Genomic DNA, 24,150 nt, shown 5'->3' with positions numbered 1-24,150 from the left:
AAAAAAAGGTGTACATGAACATCAATTACTGTCTGTTAATGTCTGTTTTTTTCACATCTATGCCAAAAATAATTGTTAACATATTCTGAGAGTCATAATTAACATTTGTACTTTATTCTATATTTGGAACAGCAGGTGACATGATTGCTACTATAGAACTTCCGCAGTGCAGTATACTATATTTTACCAAAGTGAAACTGAAAGTAAATTCATAAGAGCCTTATATCATGATTGGGAGACTTCATTGCCCCCTCGCCTCTCCATTACTATGGTAAAGCATCAGCAATTGTATCGCAGGAGTGCTGATGAAAGGGAAGCAAACACAGCTAGATGCTTTAGATACCACCATCATTAACCAGCCATGAATGGTGATTTCACCATGGCCACCTATTACAGCAGAATGTCAAATGTATGCTATAACGGACATCCCTGCCTGAGCCGGTACCATCTTCAGTACACACTATTATGTCCATTCACAACAACAGGCACTTGCCCCTGGTGTGAGAGTATGTCATATGGCGAGAAGTAGCTAAAGAGAACCTTTCATCACCTCAACCAATTTCAGTTCTTTTCATCTTTTAATATGTGCTACTTCAGTGATTGCAATGCAGTTGGAATTTTTGTTTATGCCCCTCTACTCTTGAGCAATAAGTGTTGTTAGCTTTGGTGCCTGATATGCTACTGAAACTCTGTACCGTCATGTGGGTGGTGTCAGACAGGAGCAGTCATGGGGGCATGACACTGTCTAGTCAGAGGCAGGCATTATCAGAAAGCTTAGAAGCATGCCACTTGCCTATTCCTGTCTGAGCCCACCCACCTGACAGAAGAGAGTCTAACTGGCAAACTAACTGCACTGACTGCTAGAGTAATATTCTAACTGCACCTATTAAAGGATGCAAAGAACTGAAGTTGGTGGAGGTGGTGAAATGTCTTCAAGTATAAAAAGTAATACAATTCCAGAATCACTTTTTTTTAAGTGCAGGTTAGACACTCTTTAGAGTTAAACTCTCTGTCACGAGCAACCTCTAATTAGCCTTCACTTACTGGTTTTGTAAAATTAAATTAAAATGTTGTGAAATTAAGATTTCATTTTTTTTTTTTTACAGATGCTCCTGTGCATCCTCCCTTCTCTGACCAGCATCCATATGAAGTTTGTGATCCCAGTTCCATGCCTCCTGACTTGGGCTTTGAGCTAAAAATGGTAGATGGTGTGGTACATGTCAGTGAGATGTAAGCATTCTTTTTTAAATATGTTAGTGGGGACTTGTTAGATTTTAAACCTTCAAACTACGTGGTGGGGGGCTACATAGCAGCATGGTTTGGTTTCATACTGCACAGTCCATATCCTCTTGCGGTTTTCTTTGTCACTCTGTTTTAACTCCGCATTCAGTTACATCTTTATTAAATTAGTTCTGTCATCAATTTAAAAAGTAATCTATATTGGTCTGGCATAAGTGTTCCCCAAATGGTAATGTTCATGCTCACATATATTCTACATATGTAACTTCACCTCTTGATTGGCTGAGAGAAACTGCATAGTTGGAGTTACGGCACTTGTGTGCCAGAAGGAGTCATGGATGCAGCTACCTTGTGCTAGACCAATAAGGCTGATGGAAGCTGGAATTAGAATACAGTGCACAGTTTTGAACAGCGTACAGTTTAACATGTGTAGTAGCTTCTGTTTCATATTCGAAAATAGAATTTTACTTGCCTGTCTTATGGGCAATATGTATATCAAATTTTTTTGCCATGTTTTTCTTTAGGAATACAGAGCTGGATCTTCCCTATTTAGATCTTTCAGAATTTGTGGCTGATATGAATGTTCTAATGGCTCTTATCATCAACGGCCCCATGTAAGTAGTATTGAAAAGATAGTTGGGTCTTCCTTTGTATGGAGACAAGGTCATGTACAAAACTGTTAAAGGGATATTCCGGCTAGAAGCATATATCACCTATCCACTGGATTTCTGCTAAGTTCTAGATCAGTAGGCGTCAGACTACAGAAACCCTCTTCATGCCAGGTCCCCATTCAACAAAGCTGCATGAGCATGGCTAGGACAAGTTGGAATGGAGCCGCAGTTGAGCATGTATACTGCCGGTCCATTTCAGTTGCATCACACTGACAAGAACAGCTGGGTTTCAATACTCTGCCCTTTCTATTAAAGCCATGTTGAGAGCCGTACCTGCACTCACTGGTCACTGACGTCAGTGGTCACTGATGTCATTTGTGGAACCAGGAGGAGCACAGGAAGCAACGCCAGAGCCCAGAGGAGGCTAATAACACTGTTTGTTATATTTATTCACCTCTCTTGGGCCTCTGCTAATTATACTCCGAGGGTATACTCTGAAGAGACCCCAGAGTGTAATAATAGTGAGAACCCACACATTTTCATTTGTATTAATTTCTTCACAGTAAGTCATTCTGCTACCGACGCCTGCAGTACCTCAGTTCCCGTTTCCAGATGCATGTTTTGTTGAATGAGATGAAAGAGTTAGCAGCTCAGAAAAAGGTGCCTCACAGAGACTTTTACAACATACGGAAGGTGAGTTCATTTCCGGTCTCTGACATTAAACCGTAGGATTTGACTATATGAAAAAAACTTATTTTGTGCTATTTCTCTAAAGGTGGACACACATATTCATGCTGCATCCTGCATGAATCAGAAGCATTTACTCCGATTTATCAAACGAGCAATGAAAAAGAATTGGAAAGATATAGTCCATGAAGAAGGAGGAAAAGAACAGACACTATGTCAGGTCTTCCAGAACATGAACCTAACAGCATATGATCTCAGTGTGGACACTCTGGATGTGCATGCGGTGAGAACTATACAATATATTAAATATACAATATATAATTTTATTGCTGCTGGTGAGGGTCTCTTAAAGATGGCCATTCCCCCGGTTTCGGTTTCCAACAGCAACAACTCTATTCGTCTATCTCTATCTGACGTCACCATCTGTACTAGGGTTGGGAAGAAGTGACTGCTGAGGCTTGTGATTGGCTACAGCGGTTCCCAGCACAAATAGCCTGGAAACTGTACCCAGATGAATGGAGCTGCAAATGCTGGAAACGCATGTGGTCTGTTATGTTTAAGGGCCCCTTAGCAACAAGATTAAATTATAAAGGTATTGAGTCAGACAACTCCTTTAATAAGAAATATTCATAGACCTGATTCCATAGAAACAAAAATAGAAAGGAGTCGAAGTGCAGTTATCCCCATTAAAGGTAATAGGCAAAAAAAAAAACAGCAATGTGCATCTGAAACATGTTGGAGGTTGCCACCCCCCTTGAATTCTCTGTTAGACAAGTTCCCACGTAGTGGGCCGCAGCAAAAATAAGGCTGCGGAAAGGACCACAGCGGCAACACATTGTGGTTTTTCTGGCAGCGCTTTTCAGAGGAAGTCTGCATATGTTTCCTGTGCAGGCTTTCTGCTTCCTTTATACCTATAGGGAAACCACGGACCTTTCCATAGGTATAATTGACATGCTGCAATTTCCAAAACCGCAATGGTTTTGTAAATCACAGCATGTCCGCTGCGCATATTTTTCCTCAAGGTGTGGATGGGATTCGCTAAACGTTTACACGTTTACTACCTCAGTAAAGTGGAATATGCTTTGTTTACAAGTGGGGCACATTGGTTCTTTTTGTTTCCGTACTTACACTGTCCCAGTGTTTATGGATGTTCCTGATCAGACATCCACATTCAGGTCAGTGAACTGGATCTTGGTTGCTATTACAATTTATTCAGTATGGACATCTTGTACTCTGATTATGAAAAATTTTGCTGCTGAGAAAAATATTATATTAAAATGACCTGTTTCATAAGAGGGATACTTGTCTTTTGGATGCCAAAATTTACTGTGATTACTGAGTGATCTGTGTTAGATCATCACTTAGTGGAGTGAAACTATAAAAAAGAGTTTTTCACAAGAATATCAAAAAGGAGACAGAAAAATGGATAACAATAGTTCAGTTAACAATTATCCTACACCTACAGCATATGATGTTGGCTTAGTGTGAGAAGAGAAAGATGACCAGCAGATTATATTCTCATCATGGTTGTTGACTGCATTTGCATAATTTGAAACATCAAGAATTTTTTACTTTATAAAATATACACAATTTTATGGACGTTTTTAAGCCCAAAGTATTAGTTGGAAGAAAATTTGTACATCACCATTTGTGATCAGTAGGTGGCAGTGGAAACCCCTCATGCTCATAGCAATATGCAAACAGTGACATGTATGTAGAATGTAACACGTCATGAATGTGATTTACTTACTGTTTGTTATGTTTTATTCCCACAGGACAGGAATACTTTCCATCGCTTTGATAAATTCAATGCCAAATATAATCCAATTGGTGAATCTGTTCTAAGAGAGATCTTTATTAAAACAGACAACAAGGTGTCAGGAAAATACTTTGCTCACATAATCAAGGTATTATTCTGGGCTGTGGCCTCATAACAGTGTATTTGATAAAGTATTAGCAATTGTATGTATGCATACAAACATTTGTGGATTGTCTGGGAAAGTTAGTGATAGATTCTTCTTTATTCATACCTTTGACATTTCGCCTCCTTACTCTTAACATGGGAAATAGTATTTTTTAGTGTAGATTAATGAACTTATCCAGTCAGCCTAGTAAGGCTTATAGAGAAAACATCTGTTTGGCATTGTATAGAGTTGCTTCTATTGTTGCACTGTTTATGGGCACCATCACAAGCTGTAATGTCTATGGGGTACGCTCTGCATTGCACTGTATATGGCATCATGCTTTGACGCAGAACATGTACTAAAAGTATATACATTTATTGCAGGTTAGCAGTAGATACTGGTAAAAAGGGAAATGATTACATTATGGAAGCTTGCTTTTTGTTTGGCTGCTCAAAACTAATTTAACCCCTTAAGGACCCAGCCATTTTTCGGTTTCGCATTTTCATTTTTCCCTCCTCACATTTCAAGAGCCATAACTTTTTCATTTCACAGACACATGATGGCTTATTGTTTGCGGGACAAGTACTTTGTAATGGCACCATTTAATATGCTGTGCAATGTACTGGGAAGCTGGAAAAAAATTCAGAATTAATTGCGATTGGAGAAAAAATGTATTTGCGCCATGTTCATATGGGTTTAATTTTTACAGCGTTCACTGTTTGGTAAAAATGACATGTTACCTGTATTCGGCGTGTCAGTACGAAGACGGCGATACCAAATTTATATATTACTAGAGGGAGGACCCGGCTTCGCACGGGTATATTACATTTTATGTTTGTGTAGTGGCCCCATAAGAATTGTCCAATTTTGCACTGGTGTATTTTGTATGTGGTTTGTGTGTATGTCAATAAGCGTCATGTGATTATGTGTATCTCATTTTGGATATCAGTGAAAAATCTGTGATCAGTTGTTATGGATACCTGGAGTAAAGCTGTATCTAATCCTTCCCCATGTAGTACTGTGTTTAGACGCAAGTATGTAATCCTTGTTGGTGTGGTCCTGTGTGCAGATGCACATATCCAATCCTCCGGTGTGTGGTACTGTGTGCAGATGCGTGTATCTAATCCTCCCCCGTGTGGTATTGTGTGAAGAGGCGCGTATCTAATCCTCCGGCAAGAGAAACTGTGTGCAAACGTGCATATCTAATCTAACGGCATGTGGTGCTGTGTGCAGATGTGCGTATCTAATCCTCTGGCTTGTGGTACTGTGTGCAGATGCGCGTATCTAATCCTACGGCATGTGGAACTGTGTGTAGACGCGCATATCTAATCCTACAGCATGTGGTACTGTATGTACACGTGTGTATCTAATCCTATGGCGTGTACAACTGTGTGAAGACGCGCATATCTAATCCTCTGGCGTGTGGAACTGTAAGCAGACGCGTGTATCTAATCCTACGGCATGTGGTACTGTGTGCAGACGTGCTTATCTAATCCTCTGGTGTGTGGAACTGTGTGCAGATGCGCGTATCCAATCCTCTGGCATGTGGTATTGCGTGCAGACGCATGTATCCAATCCCCCTGCATATGGTACTGTGTGCAGACGTTCGTTTCTAATCCTCTGGCGTATGGAGCTGTGTACAGATGTGCATATCTAATCCTTCCCCGTGTGGTACTTGCATGTATCTAATCCTGTGGCAGTGGTACTATGTGAAGACATGCGTATCTAATCCTCCAGCGTGTTGAACTGTGCAGATGTGTGTATCTAATCCTCCCCTGTGTGGTATTGTGTGAAGAGGTGCATATCTAATCCACTGGCAGTGGTACCATGTGAAGACATGCATATCTAATCCTCCAGCGTGTTGAACTGTGTGCAGACGCGCATATCTAACCCTCGGTCGTGTGGTACTGTGTGCAGATGCACGTATCTAATCCTCCCCTGTGTGGTATTGTGTGAAGAGGCGTGTATCTAATCCTCCCCGTGTGGTACTTTGTGCAGACACACGTATCTAAACCTTCAGCATGTGTAACTGTGTGCAGACACGCATATCTAACCCTCGGTCGTGTGGTACTGTGTGCAGATGCACGTATTCAATCCTCCCCTGTGTGGTATTGTGTGAAGAGGTGCGTATCTAATCTTACAGCGTGTGGAACTGTGTGTACACGCACGTATCTAATCCTCTGGCATGTGGTACTGTGTGCAGACGCACGTATCTAATCCTCTGGTGTGTGGTACTGTGTGCAGGTGCACGTATCTAATCCTCCCCCATGTGGTACTGTGTGCTGAGACGCATATCTAATTCTCTGGCTTGTGGTACTGTGTGCAGAGGCATGTATCTAATCCTCCAAAGTGTGGTACTGTGTGCAGACACACGTATCTAATCCTCTCCTGTGTGGTATTGTGTGAAGAGGCGCGTATCTAATCCTCTGGCGTGTGGAACTGTGTGTAGACCTGCTTATCTAATCCTACAGCATGTGGTACTGTGTGCAGACGCGCGTATCTAATCCTCTGGCGTGTGGTACTGTGTGCAGACGCGCGTATCTAATCCTTCCCCGTGTGGTACTGTGTGCTGAGACGCATATCTAATTCTCTGGCTTGTGGTACTGTGTGCAGAGGCATGTATCTAATCCTACGGCGTGTGGAACTGCGTGTAGACGCTCGTATCTAATCCTACGGCATGTGGTACTGTGCGCAGACATGCGTATCTAATCCTATGGCATATGTTACTGTGTGCAGACGTGCATATCTTATGCTCTGGTGTGTGGAACTGTGTGCAGATGCATGTATCCAATCCCTTGGCATGTGGTACTGTGTGCAGGCGCGTGTATCTAATCCTACGGCATGTGGTACTGTGTGCAGACGAATGTATCTAATCCTCTGGCGTGTGGTACTGTGTGCAGACGTGCGTATCTAATCCTCCCCCGTGTGGTACTTTGTGCAAACACACGTATCTAATCCTTCAGCATGTGTAACTGTGTGCAGACACACATATCTAACCCTCGGTCGTGTGGTACTGTGTGAAGATGCACGTATTTAATCCTCCCCTGTGTGGTATTGTGTGAAGAGGTGCGTATCTAATCTTACAGCGTGTGGAACTGTGTGTAGATGCACGTATCTAATCCTCTGGCATGTGGTACTGTGTGCAGACGCGCGTATCTAATCCTCCCCCGTGTGGTACTGTGTGCTGAGACGCATATCTAATTCTCTGGCTTGTGGTACTATGTGCAGACACACGTATCTAATCCTCCCCTGTGTGGTATTGTGTGAAGAGGCGCGTATCTAATCCTCTGGCGTGTGGAACTGTGTGTAGACGTGCTTATCTAATCCTACGGCATGTGGTACTGTGTGCAGACGCGCGTATCTAATCCTCCCCCGTGTGGTACTGTGTGCTGAGACGCATATCTAATTCTCTGGCTTGTGGTACTGTGTGCAGAGGCATGTATCTAATCCTATGGCATGTGGTACTGTGCGCAGACGTGCGTATCTAATCCTATGGCATATGTTACTGTGTGCAGACGTGCATATCTTATGCTCTGGTGTGTGGAACTGTGTGCAGATGCATGTATCCAATCCCTTGGCATGTGGTACTGTGTGCAGACGCATGTATCCAATTCCCTGGCATGTGGTACTGTGTGCTAACGCGTGTTTCTCATCCTTCGGCGTGTGATACTGCGTGCTGATTTGTGTATCTAATCCTCTGATGCGTGTATCTCAGTTTGGATACCAGTGTTGTATTGTGCATGTGGAGTGACCGTGTGTATTGCAGTTGGAATAAGAGTGAAAGACTTGCAGGTTTGTATTGGCTAAGGGGGGGGGGTGGCATTGTGTTTGGAATGCTGTATCTCAGCAACGATACGTCCGAGCGAGTTGGAGTCTCATCTTAAACCTTCCCGGATACCTGAAGTATCTCTTTACCAAATTTGGTGAAGATCAGTCCAGTCGTTTGGTTTGCATTAGAGAACAGACCGACAGACAAGAATTCATTTTTATAATATAGAGAGATTTGTAATGTTTTGATACCTTTTAAAAAAAAAAAGAAAAACTTTGCAAAATTGAAAAAAAAAATTGTGTCGCCATGTTGTGAAACCTGTAGCTTTTTCATATTTAAATGTATGGAGCTGGGTGCGGTGTGTTTTTATGAGGAACAAGATGACATTTTAATTGATATCATTTGGGGAAAGATCTGATGGTTTGATCACTCTTTATCCAATTGTTTTATAGGAGGCAAAGTGTTGTAAAAAAAATGCTATTTGGCTATTTTGATTTTTTTTGCCGCTACGCCGTTCACAGTAAGGGATAAATATTTTAATAGTTCGAGCATTTTGGAGCGTGGGGATACCTAATATGTTTATGTTTGCTGTTCTTTATTTAATTTTATATCTGATCTAGAGAAAGGGGGGTGATTTGAACTTTTTTTTTACTGTTTCTTAATACTTTTAAAAACTTTTTTTTTCTTCTTTTACATTTATGATCAGATCCCCTAGGTTCCTTGAAACATGCTATTTACTACAGTATTGCACTGAATAGCAAAATGCCATCAGTTCTGTTAGACGCTGCCTCTGGCAGCGTTCAATAGAACCAGAGCTATGACAAGCCTGTCAAGCCTCAATAGGATTCCAGTTGTCATAGCAACCCTCGCTGCCCTTTGGTGACATTCATGAGGGTGGCGATCGGTGAAAAATGTTGGCACCCTTGCCGCCTGGCAATTAGACTCTGTGGTCCCGTTTGACCGCAGCATCTAAAGGATTAACAGCCGTGATTGGTGCGGGCACTGACCGCTACTGTTAGCGGCGGGTGCTGGCTGTATTATACAGCCGTCATCCATCCTGTATGGAGAGAGCTCAGCTCCTGAGCTCTTTCCATACATCCCCATGCGACTCAGGACGTAGTATTACGTCCTGGGTTGTTAAGGGCTTAAAGGTGTTATCCAGCTTACAAAATGATCTGCAAATACATCCACCTCAGTGCTAAATACTCACTGTTCCCTTGTGCAGCCTTTTCTTGGCTTTATCTTACTTGAGATTCCTTATATCACTGTTATTTTCATGCAGTGAATCTGTGAACAAACTACATTTTCCATGATTCATCACTCTCTGTGTGCCCCTCCCTTCTCTACTCTCCACTGCAATGAAATTACAAGTAATAAATCACTCACACATCTGTGGTTACATGCTGCTGTGATGTTTTTTTTCAAGCTCACTCGCCTCTGTGAGCAGCAAACACAGTGAATGAGAACAGGCAGATCCATCATGGGAACTGTACTTTTTTTTTTACAGATTCACGGCATGTGAACAATACACAGATTCTTTAGTAAAATAAAGTCAAGAAAAGGGTGAGGATTTAGCACAGCTGTGGATGAGTATGTGCAGATAATTTTTGAAAGCTAGACAACCCCTTTAATAAAAATTAATGGCTAATAGTTGTAGAAACTGCAGCTTATCCAGCAAAACTCAGGACCCCCATATTACTCTGTTGATAAAAAATAAAGTTATTATTTCCAGAATGGTGAGTTGAAAATATGTTTGTATGGTCGAAAAGACCATGGATGGCGTGGTTCAAAAGAGGCTAATAAGAGTTTAAAAAAAAATAAGATATTGTGATAGCCAGTTCAAACAAATAAAGAAGCCATGGCAGCAAAACTTATATAAAGTTTTACTTCCTCCATTTTATTGAAAGTGAACAAATAGCAACGGCTATGAAGAGCATTGGTTTATCAGCATTGCACAATCCCTAAGTGTTGTGTAACCTTAGTAGTCTGGCACTTCTGCATATTAGTTAATAATACACTAACATACAAGACTGCATTGTCTGGTTTTGGAAAAAAAAAACATCAGCAGTTTGAAGTTATTCAGCATGGTCTTTGTCCTCAGAACACTGGGACCCATGCCATGAGCTGGAGGAATTTGAGAATATAATTATATAAAGTCTGCAATCATTGTCAGAAATTGATTTAGCTCTGTAATACGTGTTTCAAGGTCTTTCAGTGGTACATAATTATGCATGTTTACTTAAATTTTTTTGGTGTAAATAATCTGTAGTATTGCTGGTTCATATAGATGTGAGTAATTTTTTTTCATATCGTTTTATGTTGTGTTAAATGCATTTATCGATCTCTTCCACGTTTAGCTTTAATCGCCTAGCATGTCATGTCGTTTTCTTAAAACGCAGCTAACTTCCAAAAGGTGGCGCTGGAATGAATTTTGCTTTTTCCATCAAGAACAGCTTGAACTTTCATTATAAAAGCCTGGTGAAGAAACTGAGATTACTCTGCTTGTCTCAATTCTCAACTTAATACTTAAAAAGGGGCAAAAGGTGCCCTGATGTGGGGCGTCAGATTAAAATACTACATTCAGTAATTCATAGCTGTCTCTAAGATTGTAACAATCTTTCAGACAGCTCATATAATTATATATTTATTTTTTATACTTCTTTGCAGGAAGTGATGTCAGATTTGGAAGAGAGTAAATATCAGAATGCAGAGCTTCGTCTATCAATATATGGACGTTCCCGTAAGGAATGGGACAGTTTGGCACATTGGGCTGTCAGCCATAAAGTGCATTCCAACAATGTCAGATGGCTTATTCAGATACCTCGGCTCTAGTAAAAATCTACATTTTTTTTTAAATTTAAAGTATAACTGCCATTTTATTATTCTATGTGATGGGTAAATTATTTTAAGTGTTTTTGTAATATTGTAAATATTATTTGTAAATTGTACATTATACACATACACCACTCTACTACACAGCACCCAAAGCCCTCCTATACACACTGCCCTGTTTCTGTACTTATATTCAATGGGAATCTCTCTTCCTTTACTCCTCTCCACTACGCCAGTCATAGTACCTTGGAAGAAGAAAAAAATGTGAAGCATCTACTAACAGAGTGTTGCTAAGAAAAAGATGCCAGCCTGTACTGTACACATTGATTATGGATACTATGTAACATGGATAAGCCTGGGTTCACACCAGCGTTTGAACTCCGTTTGGGGTTTCTGTGCCCGAACCTGCTTAAAAAATTCGGAGAGAAAAGCGCAAACCCGGCAGACTCCATTATAGTCTGCGGGGTCCGCGGTTTTCTCAGGTAACCGCTTTTTTTAAGTGGATTAGGTTTCTGAAACCCAAATACAGGTGTGAACCTAGCGTAACATGAAAGGGCAGGCTTCTTATTCTACCTCTACTATCCCTGGCTGGTGTCTCCCATGCGTATAACTATATGCATGGCTTTTTACAGTAAAACTGTTTACTCTGACAGCTTCCCTGAGTATTAAAACTTGCTGCTAGAACTGTTCACTGACAGCCCAGCTCTCCTCTACTTCATCATATCTCGCCAAGTAAGTATCCACTGAGATGTGCTGGGACCTGGGTAGGAATGGCAGCAGGAGAGGATCAATAAGTCTTATCCTCATTGCAAAAAAAATGATCTCCCAGAAAACTCAGACTATAGACCAGGGGTAGGGAACGTACGGCTCTCCAGCTGTTGCAAAACTACAACTCCCAGCATGCATACTGGCTCTGCTGTTCTGGGAACTCCCATGGAAGTGAATGGAGCATGCTGGGAGTTGTAGTTTCACAGCAGCTGGAGAGCCAAAGGTTCCCTACCCCTGCTATAGACTAACACTATATTCAGTTAATGTAGTTATGTAGATGTTAAAAGTCCTGTCCTGTTTTTTGTTTTTTTTTTCTCTGCTTTAGCTATGTTCAGATTGGTCAGTTAATGCTTTTTTTTTTTTTTTTTTTTCTTCAGTGATGTGTTTCGCAGTAAGAAGCAGGTAAATAGTTTTCAAGAGATACTTGAAAACATTTTCTTGCCACTGTTTGAAGTCACTGTGAATCCAGCAAGTCACCCAGAACTGCACCTATTCCTGGAGCATGTAAGTAGCCTTACAGTTCTATTGCTGTGGCTTATCGTAGGTTTCAAAAAAACTCCTACTCTAAAAGGCAATCTGTTGTTATAAATTATGATTTTTAAAATTTCATGGTTTTTTTTTTCTTCCTATTATCTTTATTAAAAACAAAACATTCTGAAATATTGCAATGTTCACACTGGCCATCAATCCTCAGGTTACCCTGACAACTTCTGTTATGTAGAGATCATTTCTCAGTAGTTATCTCATTATCGTAACAGGCAAGGTCACATTCGATAGGTTGTTTTCTTATGTCTGCGTGTTTGTAGAGCAAACCTTTGAATTCACACAGTATGGATAGTGCTGTACAGACTGAGTGCTTATCATGAGGAGACTAGTTTAATCCTTGGAGCAGTTTTCCATGCCATTCACTGCTCACAATGGAACACTAATAAACATATAAAATGGTACCAATAAAAAATAAAGCCCCACAGAGCTCTGTTATCCGTTTTCTATCACGGCACTGCTCATTCACATCTTAATTGAATGTACCAGTTTCTGTTAGGATGTAAAGGAATGCTTGTTGGGATCACAAGTGGCTCTATCCATCTCTCAAATAGATGCTAGAGTCATCACTCAAGAGCAGAGGGAATGGATTGGGAGCATTCACTCTAGAATCCCCCAATTTACTGCACTTTAAGAGAACATTGTCTGACATCTGTGATTAAAACACCATAGGAATTAAAACTTGGATTCCATAGTGACCATTAACATGAGTATACTTAAAGGGTGCCTGTTGCTATAATAGTCCCTAAGAGTAGTCAGATAACAGGATTCCAGTGAATAAAGCGCTTTTTTTGATTCTTAATCAGAGAGATATTCAGTTTTTGTTCCTGATATGCTAATGAGCTGTTTGGTGGAATGAGAACATTGCAATTGCTTTAATTGCACCAAAGAGCTACCCCCTGATGTGATTGAGACCTATGGAAAAAGCATAGTTAGTTCACCTTATTATCATGGCCAACTGGAAACCTAATGCCATTACCATTGTAGAAACGAGTACATTTATTCTATTTTAATAACTGTGTTTTCTTTTTTTTTCATTTCCTAAAGGTGGATGGATTTGACAGTGTGGATGATGAATCTAAGCCAGAACATCATATTTTTAATATGGAGAGCCCACTGCCAGAGAACTGGAGGGAAGATGAAAACCCTCCATATTCCTATTATTTATACTATATGTTTGCCAATATGACAGTCCTCAATCACCTACGCAGGTACACTAAAGTGTTATTGTCACTAGTACAATTATTATATCACTTTTAGGGAAAATGTTACCCCATTGTCTGAGGCTGCTTTCACACTGTGTTGTTTTAGTTTGATCGATCTTATGAGGGATCAAAACAACAAAGACTGAAAAACTAGTACAGTGAAGGACGTAGTCAGAGCACCCTCCATTTGCATCCAACACCATTCGGCTTTCTTCCATCTTGTTTATGCACGTAGGACTTTATCTTTTGCTGAAGGTGTACAAAACAAAGTTTCTGTGCCGATTTGTTTTTTGTTTTTTTTAACTCAACAAGTTAGTTAGGGAGATACAGAAACAGACACTGCAGCATTACAGCGCAGAGCAGAACAGTATTTCAGATCTGCATATATAGCCATTAAGATGGAACAAGCAATTTGTATGTGTACATCATGTAGATTCAGAAAGAGTCCATGATACAAAGTCAATATAAAGGATAAAAGGAAAGAAATTTTAAAAGAGGAAGTATAGAGCCGTATTGTGCCATATGGTCCCAAAGATTCACAGCAGAGCAGTTGGAGAAACACTATTAGTAGATTACACTGTCAGGCTCAAAACAGAGTAGAGATAGTTGAATGTAATTAAACTTCCGGACAACTTGATTTTCTGACATTATTTGTATCATAAATACAGTTTGTAATATACTTTATTAACAGATTTTGGATCCTTTTTCTGAAATTCAGCATTTTTTCAGTCTTCAGTATAGCGCACGAATGATTCGTGCGAGCAGTGCATGGCAAGCACACAGACCCCATTATAGTCTATGGTGTCCATGTGCTTTTACAGCACAGCACTTGCAATTGCGTTTGTATTCCATTCAGGGGGTCTCCATGCGGACTCTAACCTTTCACCGATTTGGGCACAGGCAGTTCCATATACTGCTGGAAAGCCGACAGTGCATTGAATTCAGCACACTATCGGCTTTCCCGATCTGTGCCCCGGGTAAAGAGCCATCAGTCCCAGTACCGTAGCGCTTTACAGTCAGAAGGATGTCTCTGACAGTCTGTCAGGAACGTCCTTCTCCACAGCAGTGCCTATAGCGCTGTACAGTGTGAGCGGGGAGGAATGCCCCCTCCCCTCCTGATAATACTCGTCTATGGACGAGCACTGTGAGCAGAGGGAGGGGGCGTTCCTCCCCCTCACACTCTACAGCGCGATAGACGCTGCTGTGAAGAAGGAGGTACCTGACTGACTGTCAGAAACGCCCTTCTGACTGTAAAGAGCTACAGTACCGGGACCGATAGCTCTTTACCCGGGGCACAGATCGGGAAAGCCGACAGTGCGCTGAATTCAGTGCACTGTCGGCTTTCCAGCAGTATATCAAACTGCCTGTGCCCAAATCGGTGAAAGGTCCTCTTTAATAAAAGGTATATAATGTGTATATTATACCATCTGTTTCTCCTCCTGGTAACAGGCAACGTGGATTTCATACTTTTGTTTTGCGACCACACTGTGGAGAAGCTGGACCGATTCACCATCTTGTTTCTGGATTCATGCTGTCACAAAACATCTCACATGGGCTGTTGCTACGCAAGGTGATACTAACATAGTATTGAATGTTTATATGAGTTTTGTATGAATATAAACCACTTGTCTTTCCTTTTACCAGTAATGTTTAGCATTTTTGGTATAGAGCATTTGTTTACTTGGGCATCATATAGTAAATATTTTCTCAGTTATGAATAAACTTATTATTGTACTCCAGGATTTTCTGCTATTGCAGTTTTTCATAGCACACATTTTAGTGTATCACTATGCAGTATATAACAGGTTATTAGTAATTGTGGAACAAATGTCTGCTGCTCCATTTTTTTCTTAAAGATGACCTTTTACCACCTTCACCCTTTCAAGTTTTTAGAATATGTGAATAGTCGTCGCTCCACAAATTGTAGCACAGTTGGAATTATTGCTGTTACCCCCACCATTCCCCAGCAACAATCGCAGTTAGCTTTGATGCTGGATGTGCTACTTAGGCTCTGTAAGGTCAGAAGGGCAATGTAGGCGGGGGGGGGGGGGGGATTCCGAGAGCCAATCAGAGAAATCCAGTGTCAGAGCTCAGAATCACACCCGTTGCCTGCTCCTACCTCTTACCTATCTTCTGACAGTACAGAGACTATGCAGTGTATCGGGCACCAAAACTAACAGCATTGATTGTTTGGGAACAGTGTGGACTAGAGAAATAATTCCCACTGTGCCAGAATCAGTGGACACAGCAGCTATTAAATGATGTAAAGAGCTGGACTTGTTGGAGGTGGTGAAAGGTCCTCTTTAAGCATAAAGATTTTCATACATTAAATAGCTGTACAATGTCTTGAACTTTTTCATATTTTGTCAACTTAAAACTACAAACTTAAAGGGATCCTATCATTAAAACTCATTTTTTTCTGGGTACCACGTAGGAATAGCCTTAAGAAAGGCTATTCGTCTCCTACCTTTAGATGTCTTCTCCGCGCCGTTTTTTGTCGGTATGCAAATGAGTTCTCTCACAGCACTGGGGGTAGTCCCTAGCGTTCAAACAGCACTGGGAGCGCCCCAATGCTGCGAGAGAACTCTCCAGTGCCACCTCCATCTTCTTCAGGAACGGGTCTTCTTCGTGTCTCCTTCCAGCGGTGGCTTTAAACTTCTAGGCCTTGGGCAACTGAGGGCTAATACACTTCTGTGAGAATACACAGGAACCAATTCTCACCACCAGGGGTAGTTACAAATGCAATTTTTCAGATATGTCTGTAAGATACAGCCAGCTACAGGTACCCAACCTAGAAAAAAGACTAGGAAGCCCCACCAGAAACTAGTAAGGCAGTAATTCCAGCCCAAACTGCCCTTTAAATAAGTCTGCCCCTGGACATAAATAACTCCTTTAATATATCCCACTAATGCCCCACACTTTAAAAAGGTTGTTCATTATTTATTTATTTTTAATAATTAATCTAGAGAAGGACAGAGAAACCCCCCCCCTCCACATTGGTTATGATGTCTCAAGTCCCTTCCTTTAGGCAGCAGATTGGCCTTAGGGGTTACGTTCCGTTGTAACCTCTGCTGGAAGAAAACAACAGGGGTGTAGAAACAAACTGCAATTGGAGACACCCAAGTTCTGGGTTTTTGGGGGGCTTTTTTTGCACCTACCCGGCCTCCTTTAAAAAGACTCCTTTAATATCCCCAAGGATATTGGCCCCCATCACTGACCCCCTCCCACAATATAATGGCCCCATCAAAGGTCCCCATACAATATAGTGGACCAGTGAAGGGGCCAATGCATGGGGGGAATAGTGAGGGGGCCACTGTATGAGGGGTGTGGGGCAAGTGAGTTGGCCACTGTATGAGGGGGGAATAGTGAAGGGGACACTATATGGGGAGTGAGGGGCAGGTGAGTTGGTCACTGTATGGAAGAGAATATTGAAGGGGGCACTGTACAGGTTTTTTTCTAGAAAGCAAGGTCCAAAACACCACTAGTCCTCAAAGTGTTATGGTTCACAGGTCTAATTTTAATAACCACAGATATCAGGAGATAGTCAGACATCTAATATTCCACACCATTTTGCAGAAAGGAAATTGACCCTAATAAAATCATATTTGGATTGCAAATTAACAAATAGAAGGTATGGACTTATTCACTTAACTTATGTATGAGTGTAGACTTATATTTATTCAGTATTTATTGTGTTTTCTCAGTTATTCATACTCCTTTTGATATTTTTGCAGGCTCCAGTGTTGCAATATCTATACTACCTGGCACAAATTGGCATTGCCATGTCTCCGTTGAGTAATAACAGTCTTTTCCTAAGTTATCACCGGAATCCACTGCCTGATTTTCTGTCACGTGGCCTTATGGTATCACTGTCCACAGATGATCCTCTGCAATTTCATTTTACAAAGGTAACCCTGGATCTAAAGCTATTTTTAATATACCGTATATACTCGAGTATAAGCCGACCCGAATATAAGCCGACCCCCCTAATTTTACCACAAAAAACTGGGAAAACTTAGTGACTCGAGTATAAGCCTAGGGGGGAAATGCAGCAGCTGCTGGAAAATTTAAAAAATTAAAATGGCCGAGTTCTTGGGTGCAGTAGATACTGGGGAAGGGGAGGGGGTGTTTTGGTTGTCTGTCTGCCCCTTCCCTGAGCTTGAGGACTGGGTTTTTTACCCCCAGTTGGAATTCAGCCTGGCTGAATATAGGGTATCTGCAGTGCTCCTATTAACCCCTTCCTGACGGAATAGGAGCACTGCAGATCCCTATATTTAGTAGACCGGGCACTGTCAGACACAGGGATATCTAATGTGTATGTGTTTCACAGTCATTTTCTACTTTGAGGGCAGGTTCACACTAGCGTGCAATCTCCGTTATGCATAACGGTTTCGCCATGGCAGCAGAAGACTCTCCCCAACAGACACTGAATGTCGGTTTCTGTCCTCTCCCGACAGAAAACGGAAACCTGCATAACTGAGATCAGGCGCTGGTGTGAACCCGCCTTTATATGAATTATAGGGAAAGGAGTGATTTAGAACTTTTATTTATTTAATTTTTTATTATATATTTTTTTTTAACTTTTTTTTTTTTTTTTTACTGTTTTTTTTTTAGCCCCCCCCTGGGGGACTTGAACCTGCAGTCATTTGATTGCAAGTCCCATAGACGGCAATACAAGTGTATTGCCGTCTATGGGAGATTCTCTACATTACTATTACAGCTGGTCATAGACTAGCCGTAATAGTAATACAGCGATGACAGGCCTGGGAGCCTTCATTAGGCTCCCGGCTGTCGTCGGAACAGGTCGGCTCCTGCGAGCTCGCTGCGCAGGAGCCGGCCTGCATCTTTAAAGGTATGGGGCAGGCCTAAGGGGGGAGGACATCTCTGGAGGGGGGAGGGCACCTCCGCTGTAACGCTTACAACAGAGATGCCACAGCTTATGCCTACAATCAGAGATCGCAGGCATCTCTGTTGTAAGCATTACAGCGGAGGTGCTGGTTTCTATGGTGACCGCTCTGCAGAGCGGCGCCATTACACTTACATACCTGGCATCCGGACCCGGCATCCAGACGGGGCGGGTGCCGGGGCCCAAAGCATCGCCGCGCTCCTGCTAGGAGCGCGGCGATGCTGTACATTAAGAGCTGCAGAAGTACTTACGGTACTTCTGATAGCAGGCCAGGACAGACACACGCCGGGTGCGGGCCTGAGCTTACGTGGCTACGTCACCCGGCGTGTGATGGAGCGGTGGGGGGGGCGGAGTCTGCTATCCTGGCCTGCTAGCAGAAAATTACCGTAATGACCCGAATATAAGCCGAGGAGCACTTTTTCAGCACAAAAACTGTGCTGAAAAACTCGGCTTATACTCGAGTATATACGGTATTCTTTTTTTGTTGTTCTTTAGATCTTATAATCTATACTTTGTTTTCAGGAGCCTCTAATGGAAGAATACAGCATTGCAACTCAGGTGTGGAAACTCAGCTCCTGTGACATGTGTGAGCTTGCCAGAAATAGTGTCTTGATGAGTGGCTTTCCCCACAAGGTAAAAACCAAAAAGCTACAATTGCAATATCAGCTTCTACAAGAGTCTGTATGTCCTCATTTTCATAGGTACACTAAGGTTTGGTGTCTAAAAACATTCTGACACTGTCCACCATAGGCCAGATGCAGACGACCGTGCTATGGGTCACTGTGCTATCCATGTATTTCACAGAGAGCACACTGACCCATTTTTTTCTATGGGCTCATACACACGACTGTGATTTTCACAGTCCCCTGTGCGGGCTAACAGTCCCATGCTTCCATGGCTCTTATTCATTTAATGAAAGGAGACACAAAAGTACAGCCCATGCCCGTGCTTTTAAATCATGGCAGGATGGTTGCAGCATGGATGTCTACCTTAAATGAAAGAGCAAATAATGACATAGATCTATTCTTCTACTTTATCTCTTGTCACAACTGTCAGATAATTGTCTAATGTGATAAGGCTGAAGCCCCACTTTACAAAAACACAGTGTTCTGCCACAGCATTTTACACTTCCTGCAAAGTGGATAGGATTCTGGCTAATCCCATCCATACAATGCAGAAAGAAAATCTGTAGCGGAAATGCTGCAGTTTCAAATACCATTGCATTTTTGTGAATTGTAGCATGTCAGTTATACCTGTGGAAACGCTGGCAGTTTCCATATAGGTATAATAGGAACAGAAAGTCCACAGAGGAAAACTATAAACTTTCTGTGAAAATCACTGTGGACAAAACGCAATGTGTTTCCGCCCACAGACTTTTCATCAGCACTTTTTGTCTGCGGCTTGCTACTTGGGCCTCCGCCTCAAGTGTCATTCCAAGAAAAAATATAGAAAGAAATATTAATTTTCAAAATATTTGATAAATGATTGCTAGGGTCCCACAGTTGTGAACCCCACTAATTGTTTGAACACAACCCCTTGTGTGACCTCATATACTTCCAGCCAGAGAACAAACAGGTAAATGCAGACACTTACCTTTTATGGCACGCAGCTTGTAGGTCTCAAGTCTGGAGCATACAAGTTGTAGACAGGCTTTACCGGTTTCAATAACAACCAGAATGGCACAACTGGGGAAAACTGGTCGCATTCTTGCAAACCCCATTAAAATGAATAGGAGGCAGAAAAACGTGCTAGCATTTTTTTTTTCTGCCTCTCATTCTTTTCAAATGGGTTTTCTTGGGAGAATCCAGAATCCAAATCCACCTCAAAAATCTGCTTGCAAAAAACTCAGTGGAGATAAATAGGGCTTTATTTTTTTGTCATTTTTATTTTTGTGGGGTTTTTTGTGGTACCATTTAATATTCTGTACGATCTAATGGAATACTGGCAAAAAAAATTCAGAATGGGGTGGAATTAGAAAAATACTGCACTTGCATCATTTTCATATAGGTTTTGCCAAATTTCTATCATTTTAACATGCTACAGAAATCAAAACCTTTGAAAAATGTAAAAAGTTGCTTTACTCTGACACCCATAACTTTTTTTTTTTAAAGAGAACCTTTCATGTCCTCGGGCACACACGGTTTTACATACCGCTAGAAAGCCGACAATGCGCTGAATTCTGGCTTTCCCGTTATGTCCCTCAGGGCAAGAGCTCCATTCATGGAAACTTAAGGAGAACCTTTCATGTCTTCAGGCACATGCGGTTTTATATACCGCTAGAAAGCAGACAGTGCACTGAATTCAGCGCACTGTCAGCTTTCCCGTTATACTTTAGCTGGGCTGTGAGGAACACCCCTCCTGACAGTACTCCTCTATAGCTCTGGACTGTCAGATCGGGCGTTCCTTACTACCCAGCCATGATGCTGAGCGGTGAGGAACTCCCCCCAGTACTAGTCTATTGACAAGTACTGTCAGGGGAGGGCGTTCCTCACCGCTCAGCATTATGGCTGGGTAGTAAGGAACGCTCGCTCTGACAGTACAGAGCCATACACGAGTACTGTCAGGAGGGGCGTTCCTCACAGCCCGACTAGACGGTCAGAAACACCCTTCTGACAGTGAAGAGATATTGGTAACTGCACCGATATCTCTTGCCCCGGGGCACATAACAGGAAAGCCGATATTGCACTGAATTCAGTGCATTGTCGACTTTCGCGTGTGCCTGAAGATATGAAAGGTCCTTTTAAAGTTTCTGGTATAAAGTTATGGCGAGCTGCAGCCAAAAAATGCTGTGAAAAAGAACACAGCGTAAATTCTTTGTAACACAAAAAGTCAGCAGAGGAAAACTTTCTGTCCCAATTATAACTATACAGAAAACGTCGGTATCATTGAGAAGTTGCAATTTCCAAAAACTCTTTTTTGAAATAGCAGCAACCGTTGAAAAACGGTTTTTGAAATAGCAGCATTTCCACTACAGATATTTTTCTTCAATGTGTGGATGAGGTTAGCCAGGTACTGCAAAGCCATACCATCAAAGATAATAAAGGGTAGGAGCTGGAGTCAGGTGGAAGTGAAGTTACTAACAGGCCACAATTAAAAGGTTAATGCCCATGATCAGAGATGTAAAACAGTGGAGACCCAGCAGTATGCTGAGTAGGGGTCTTATTTAACCCTTGAGTACTATCATGGTGTCTGTCATAATGATTTGTGTATGATAGACACCATGGTAGTACTTAAAGAGGACCTTTCACCATATCTGGGCACATGCAGTGTTATATACTGCCGGAAAGCTGACAGTGCGCTGAATTCAGCGCACTGTCGGCTTTCTCGATCTGTGCCCGGTGTGAAGAGCTTACGGTCCGGTACCGTAGCTCTTCTATGGTCAGAAGGGTGTTTCTGACCATTAGCCAGAGACGTCCTTCTGCCTCGTGGCGCCTATCACGCTGTACTGTGGAGCGGGGAGGAACTCCCCCCTCCCGCTCCTGATAATACTCGTCTATGGACAAGCTGTGTGAGCAGAGGGGGCGTTCCTCCCCGCTCCACAGTACAGCGCGATAGGCGCCGCGAGGCAGAAGGACGTCTCTGGCTAATGGCCAGAAACGCCCTTCTGACCATAGAAGAGCTACGGTACCGGACCATAAGCTCTTCACACCGGGCACAGATCGGGAAAGCCGACAGTGTGCTGAACTCAGCGTACTGTCAGCTTTCCAGCAGTATATAACACTGCCTGTGCCCAGATATGGTGAAAGGTCCTCTTTAAGGGTTATAGACCTGACATCCCCTGTACTATTATTGCTGACTGCCAGATGTATACAGTCAAAGAGTGGTCAGCAAATGGCTAAATTTACACCAAAATCCATATGAAGGCTGGTTGAAGAACTTATTATTTAAACCATGTGTCAACTTTTTCTTTTTTTTTTTTTTTTTTCTAATGTAGATTGTGAGCCCCACATAGAGCTCACAATGTACATTTTTCCCTATCAGTATGTCTTTTTTGGAGTATGGGATGGAAATCCATGCAAACACGGGGAGAACATACAAACTCCTTGCAGATGGTTTTTTGCCCTTCTGCAAGGAGTTTGTATGTTCTCCCCGTGTTTGCATGGATTTCCATCCCATAACTTTTTCTTTTTTTACTCATAGGTGATGGAAGTGATTTGCGTAAATTTTTTTCAGTTTTAAGGCTTTTCTGTGTTAATATTGAGAAACACTTTGTTCATTGGGTAATAATTGTTACAATCTTGCTCATAACCATACAAAGTTATTTGTTGTCATGTTATGTTGTGCTCATGTTCCAACAGGTAAAAAGTTATTGGTTGGGACCTAATTATCTGCGAGAAGGTCCAGAAGGAAATGATATTCGCAGAACCAATGTGCCTGATATTCGGGTTGGGTATCGACATGAGACACTGTGTGAAGAGTTGATGTTGATCACACAAGCTCTGCAAAGTGAAGAGCTGGAGACCATTCCTGAAGAAATGCTTTTTATGGGAGGAGGACTGGACGGGAATCCCAAAGGAGCAGAAATTGGAATCATTGGAGAGGAAAAAAAGAGACCCTAAAATAAGGTCATGGAGACTGGAGGTGGGGGAGGACATTAGAAATTTAGATGTCAGTGCATGGGGTTCACCATATGAAGGAACAGTAAAGAATTGTCAAGTTTGGGTGCAGACTTCAGGATTGTGAAAAAAAGGCTATAGCACAGAAATCTTGGTTGGTGATGTAAATGAAATGCACATTATTTACATGACATTAACTTCTACAGGAAAAAAGCCTTAGAAAATCACCAAAAAAGAAAATACATGAAGTGTTACGATATGTCATGCTATGACTGAGGCCATTAATGTAAAGATGAAAAATAAGATTTCTCTTATGACAAAACAATGAAATCCATGATTGTAATGAAATAGGTTTCTATACTGAAAAGTGCACAAGGTAAATGCTGTACTCTGAAGTGTGGAATAGGGAAAAAAGATCTTGTATACAACTGCTGTGAAAAGGATAAAGAAGAAGCCAAGGCATTTGAGCATGTATGCTACTAGGTCACAATGAATTGCCATAGACATTTTATAGACTGTGTGTCCACAATTTTCAATGGCAGTATGGCCACTTTATACTAAAGGTATATTTTTCTTACAGTTAAGAGTGCATGCTGAGAGTTGTATTGATAGTGAACTAAGAGAATTGCGTTATTTGAGCGGGCATTGAAATGTTCTTTGTGCTAGAATCCATTGTTGTTCTAATTATTTCCCTATATTTTGTTTGTTCAAGACTAGATTTGGAATAGAAACCCATACAGGTCCATGGATATGATTGATAGACTGTCTCATCTTAATCTGTGTCATACATCAGACTCTAATTAGATTCCATTAAATCTGGAAAACACACCAGCATTTTTATTTGTATCAAGCTACATGTAGGCTAGCCTGCAAACATATCTATTCCTATGATGAGCAGTTTCTGTATTTTACTATTGCAATTCACATTTTTAAGACCAATATCAAAACATTTGCTTATTAGAGAAATTATTGACAAAATCTGACCCAGCTGATCATAATTTGTGACCTTGTGTAATGCATTTGTGCTTGCATCACTGTGTTACATTTCTTGCTGCATGCTTAGGGGACTTGTTTGCCATCACCTATTACACTTAAATGTTTCTCTTCCAAATGTTGACACTTTACTATGT

At 41.6% G+C, this 24,150-nt stretch overlaps 1 protein-coding gene across 4 annotated transcripts in view; it reads left to right on the top strand.

The window, feature by feature from the left end:
* AMPD2 (adenosine monophosphate deaminase 2) overlaps window positions 1–23,751 on the top strand; it is an 89,176-nt gene extending 65,425 nt beyond the window's left edge. For all 4 annotated transcript variants that reach the window (XM_075264271.1, XM_075264270.1, XM_075264269.1 and 1 more), the window contains exons 7-18: window positions 1,107–1,230; window positions 1,764–1,853; window positions 2,414–2,543; window positions 2,626–2,820; window positions 4,313–4,444; window positions 10,878–11,041; window positions 12,188–12,314; window positions 13,401–13,564; window positions 15,008–15,128; window positions 17,293–17,466; window positions 18,987–19,097; window positions 22,763–23,751. In XM_075264271.1, coding sequence (XP_075120372.1) covers window positions 1,107–1,230; window positions 1,764–1,853; window positions 2,414–2,543; window positions 2,626–2,820; window positions 4,313–4,444; window positions 10,878–11,041; window positions 12,188–12,314; window positions 13,401–13,564; window positions 15,008–15,128; window positions 17,293–17,466; window positions 18,987–19,097; window positions 22,763–23,023 — 1,793 coding nt within the window. In that variant the 3' untranslated portion in view covers window positions 23,024–23,751. The remainder of the gene's footprint in view (window positions 1–1,106; window positions 1,231–1,763; window positions 1,854–2,413; window positions 2,544–2,625; window positions 2,821–4,312; window positions 4,445–10,877; window positions 11,042–12,187; window positions 12,315–13,400; window positions 13,565–15,007; window positions 15,129–17,292; window positions 17,467–18,986; window positions 19,098–22,762) is intronic.
* The last annotated feature ends 399 nt before the right edge of the window (window positions 23,752–24,150 follow it).

Source organism: Leptodactylus fuscus, chromosome 2 (genome assembly GCF_031893055.1).
Source record: "Leptodactylus fuscus isolate aLepFus1 chromosome 2, aLepFus1.hap2, whole genome shotgun sequence".
Taxonomy (NCBI): Eukaryota; Metazoa; Chordata; class Amphibia; order Anura; family Leptodactylidae; genus Leptodactylus; species Leptodactylus fuscus.
The sequence above is the reverse complement of the archived record's forward strand: the minus strand, read 5'-3'. Positions and strand labels throughout refer to the sequence as shown.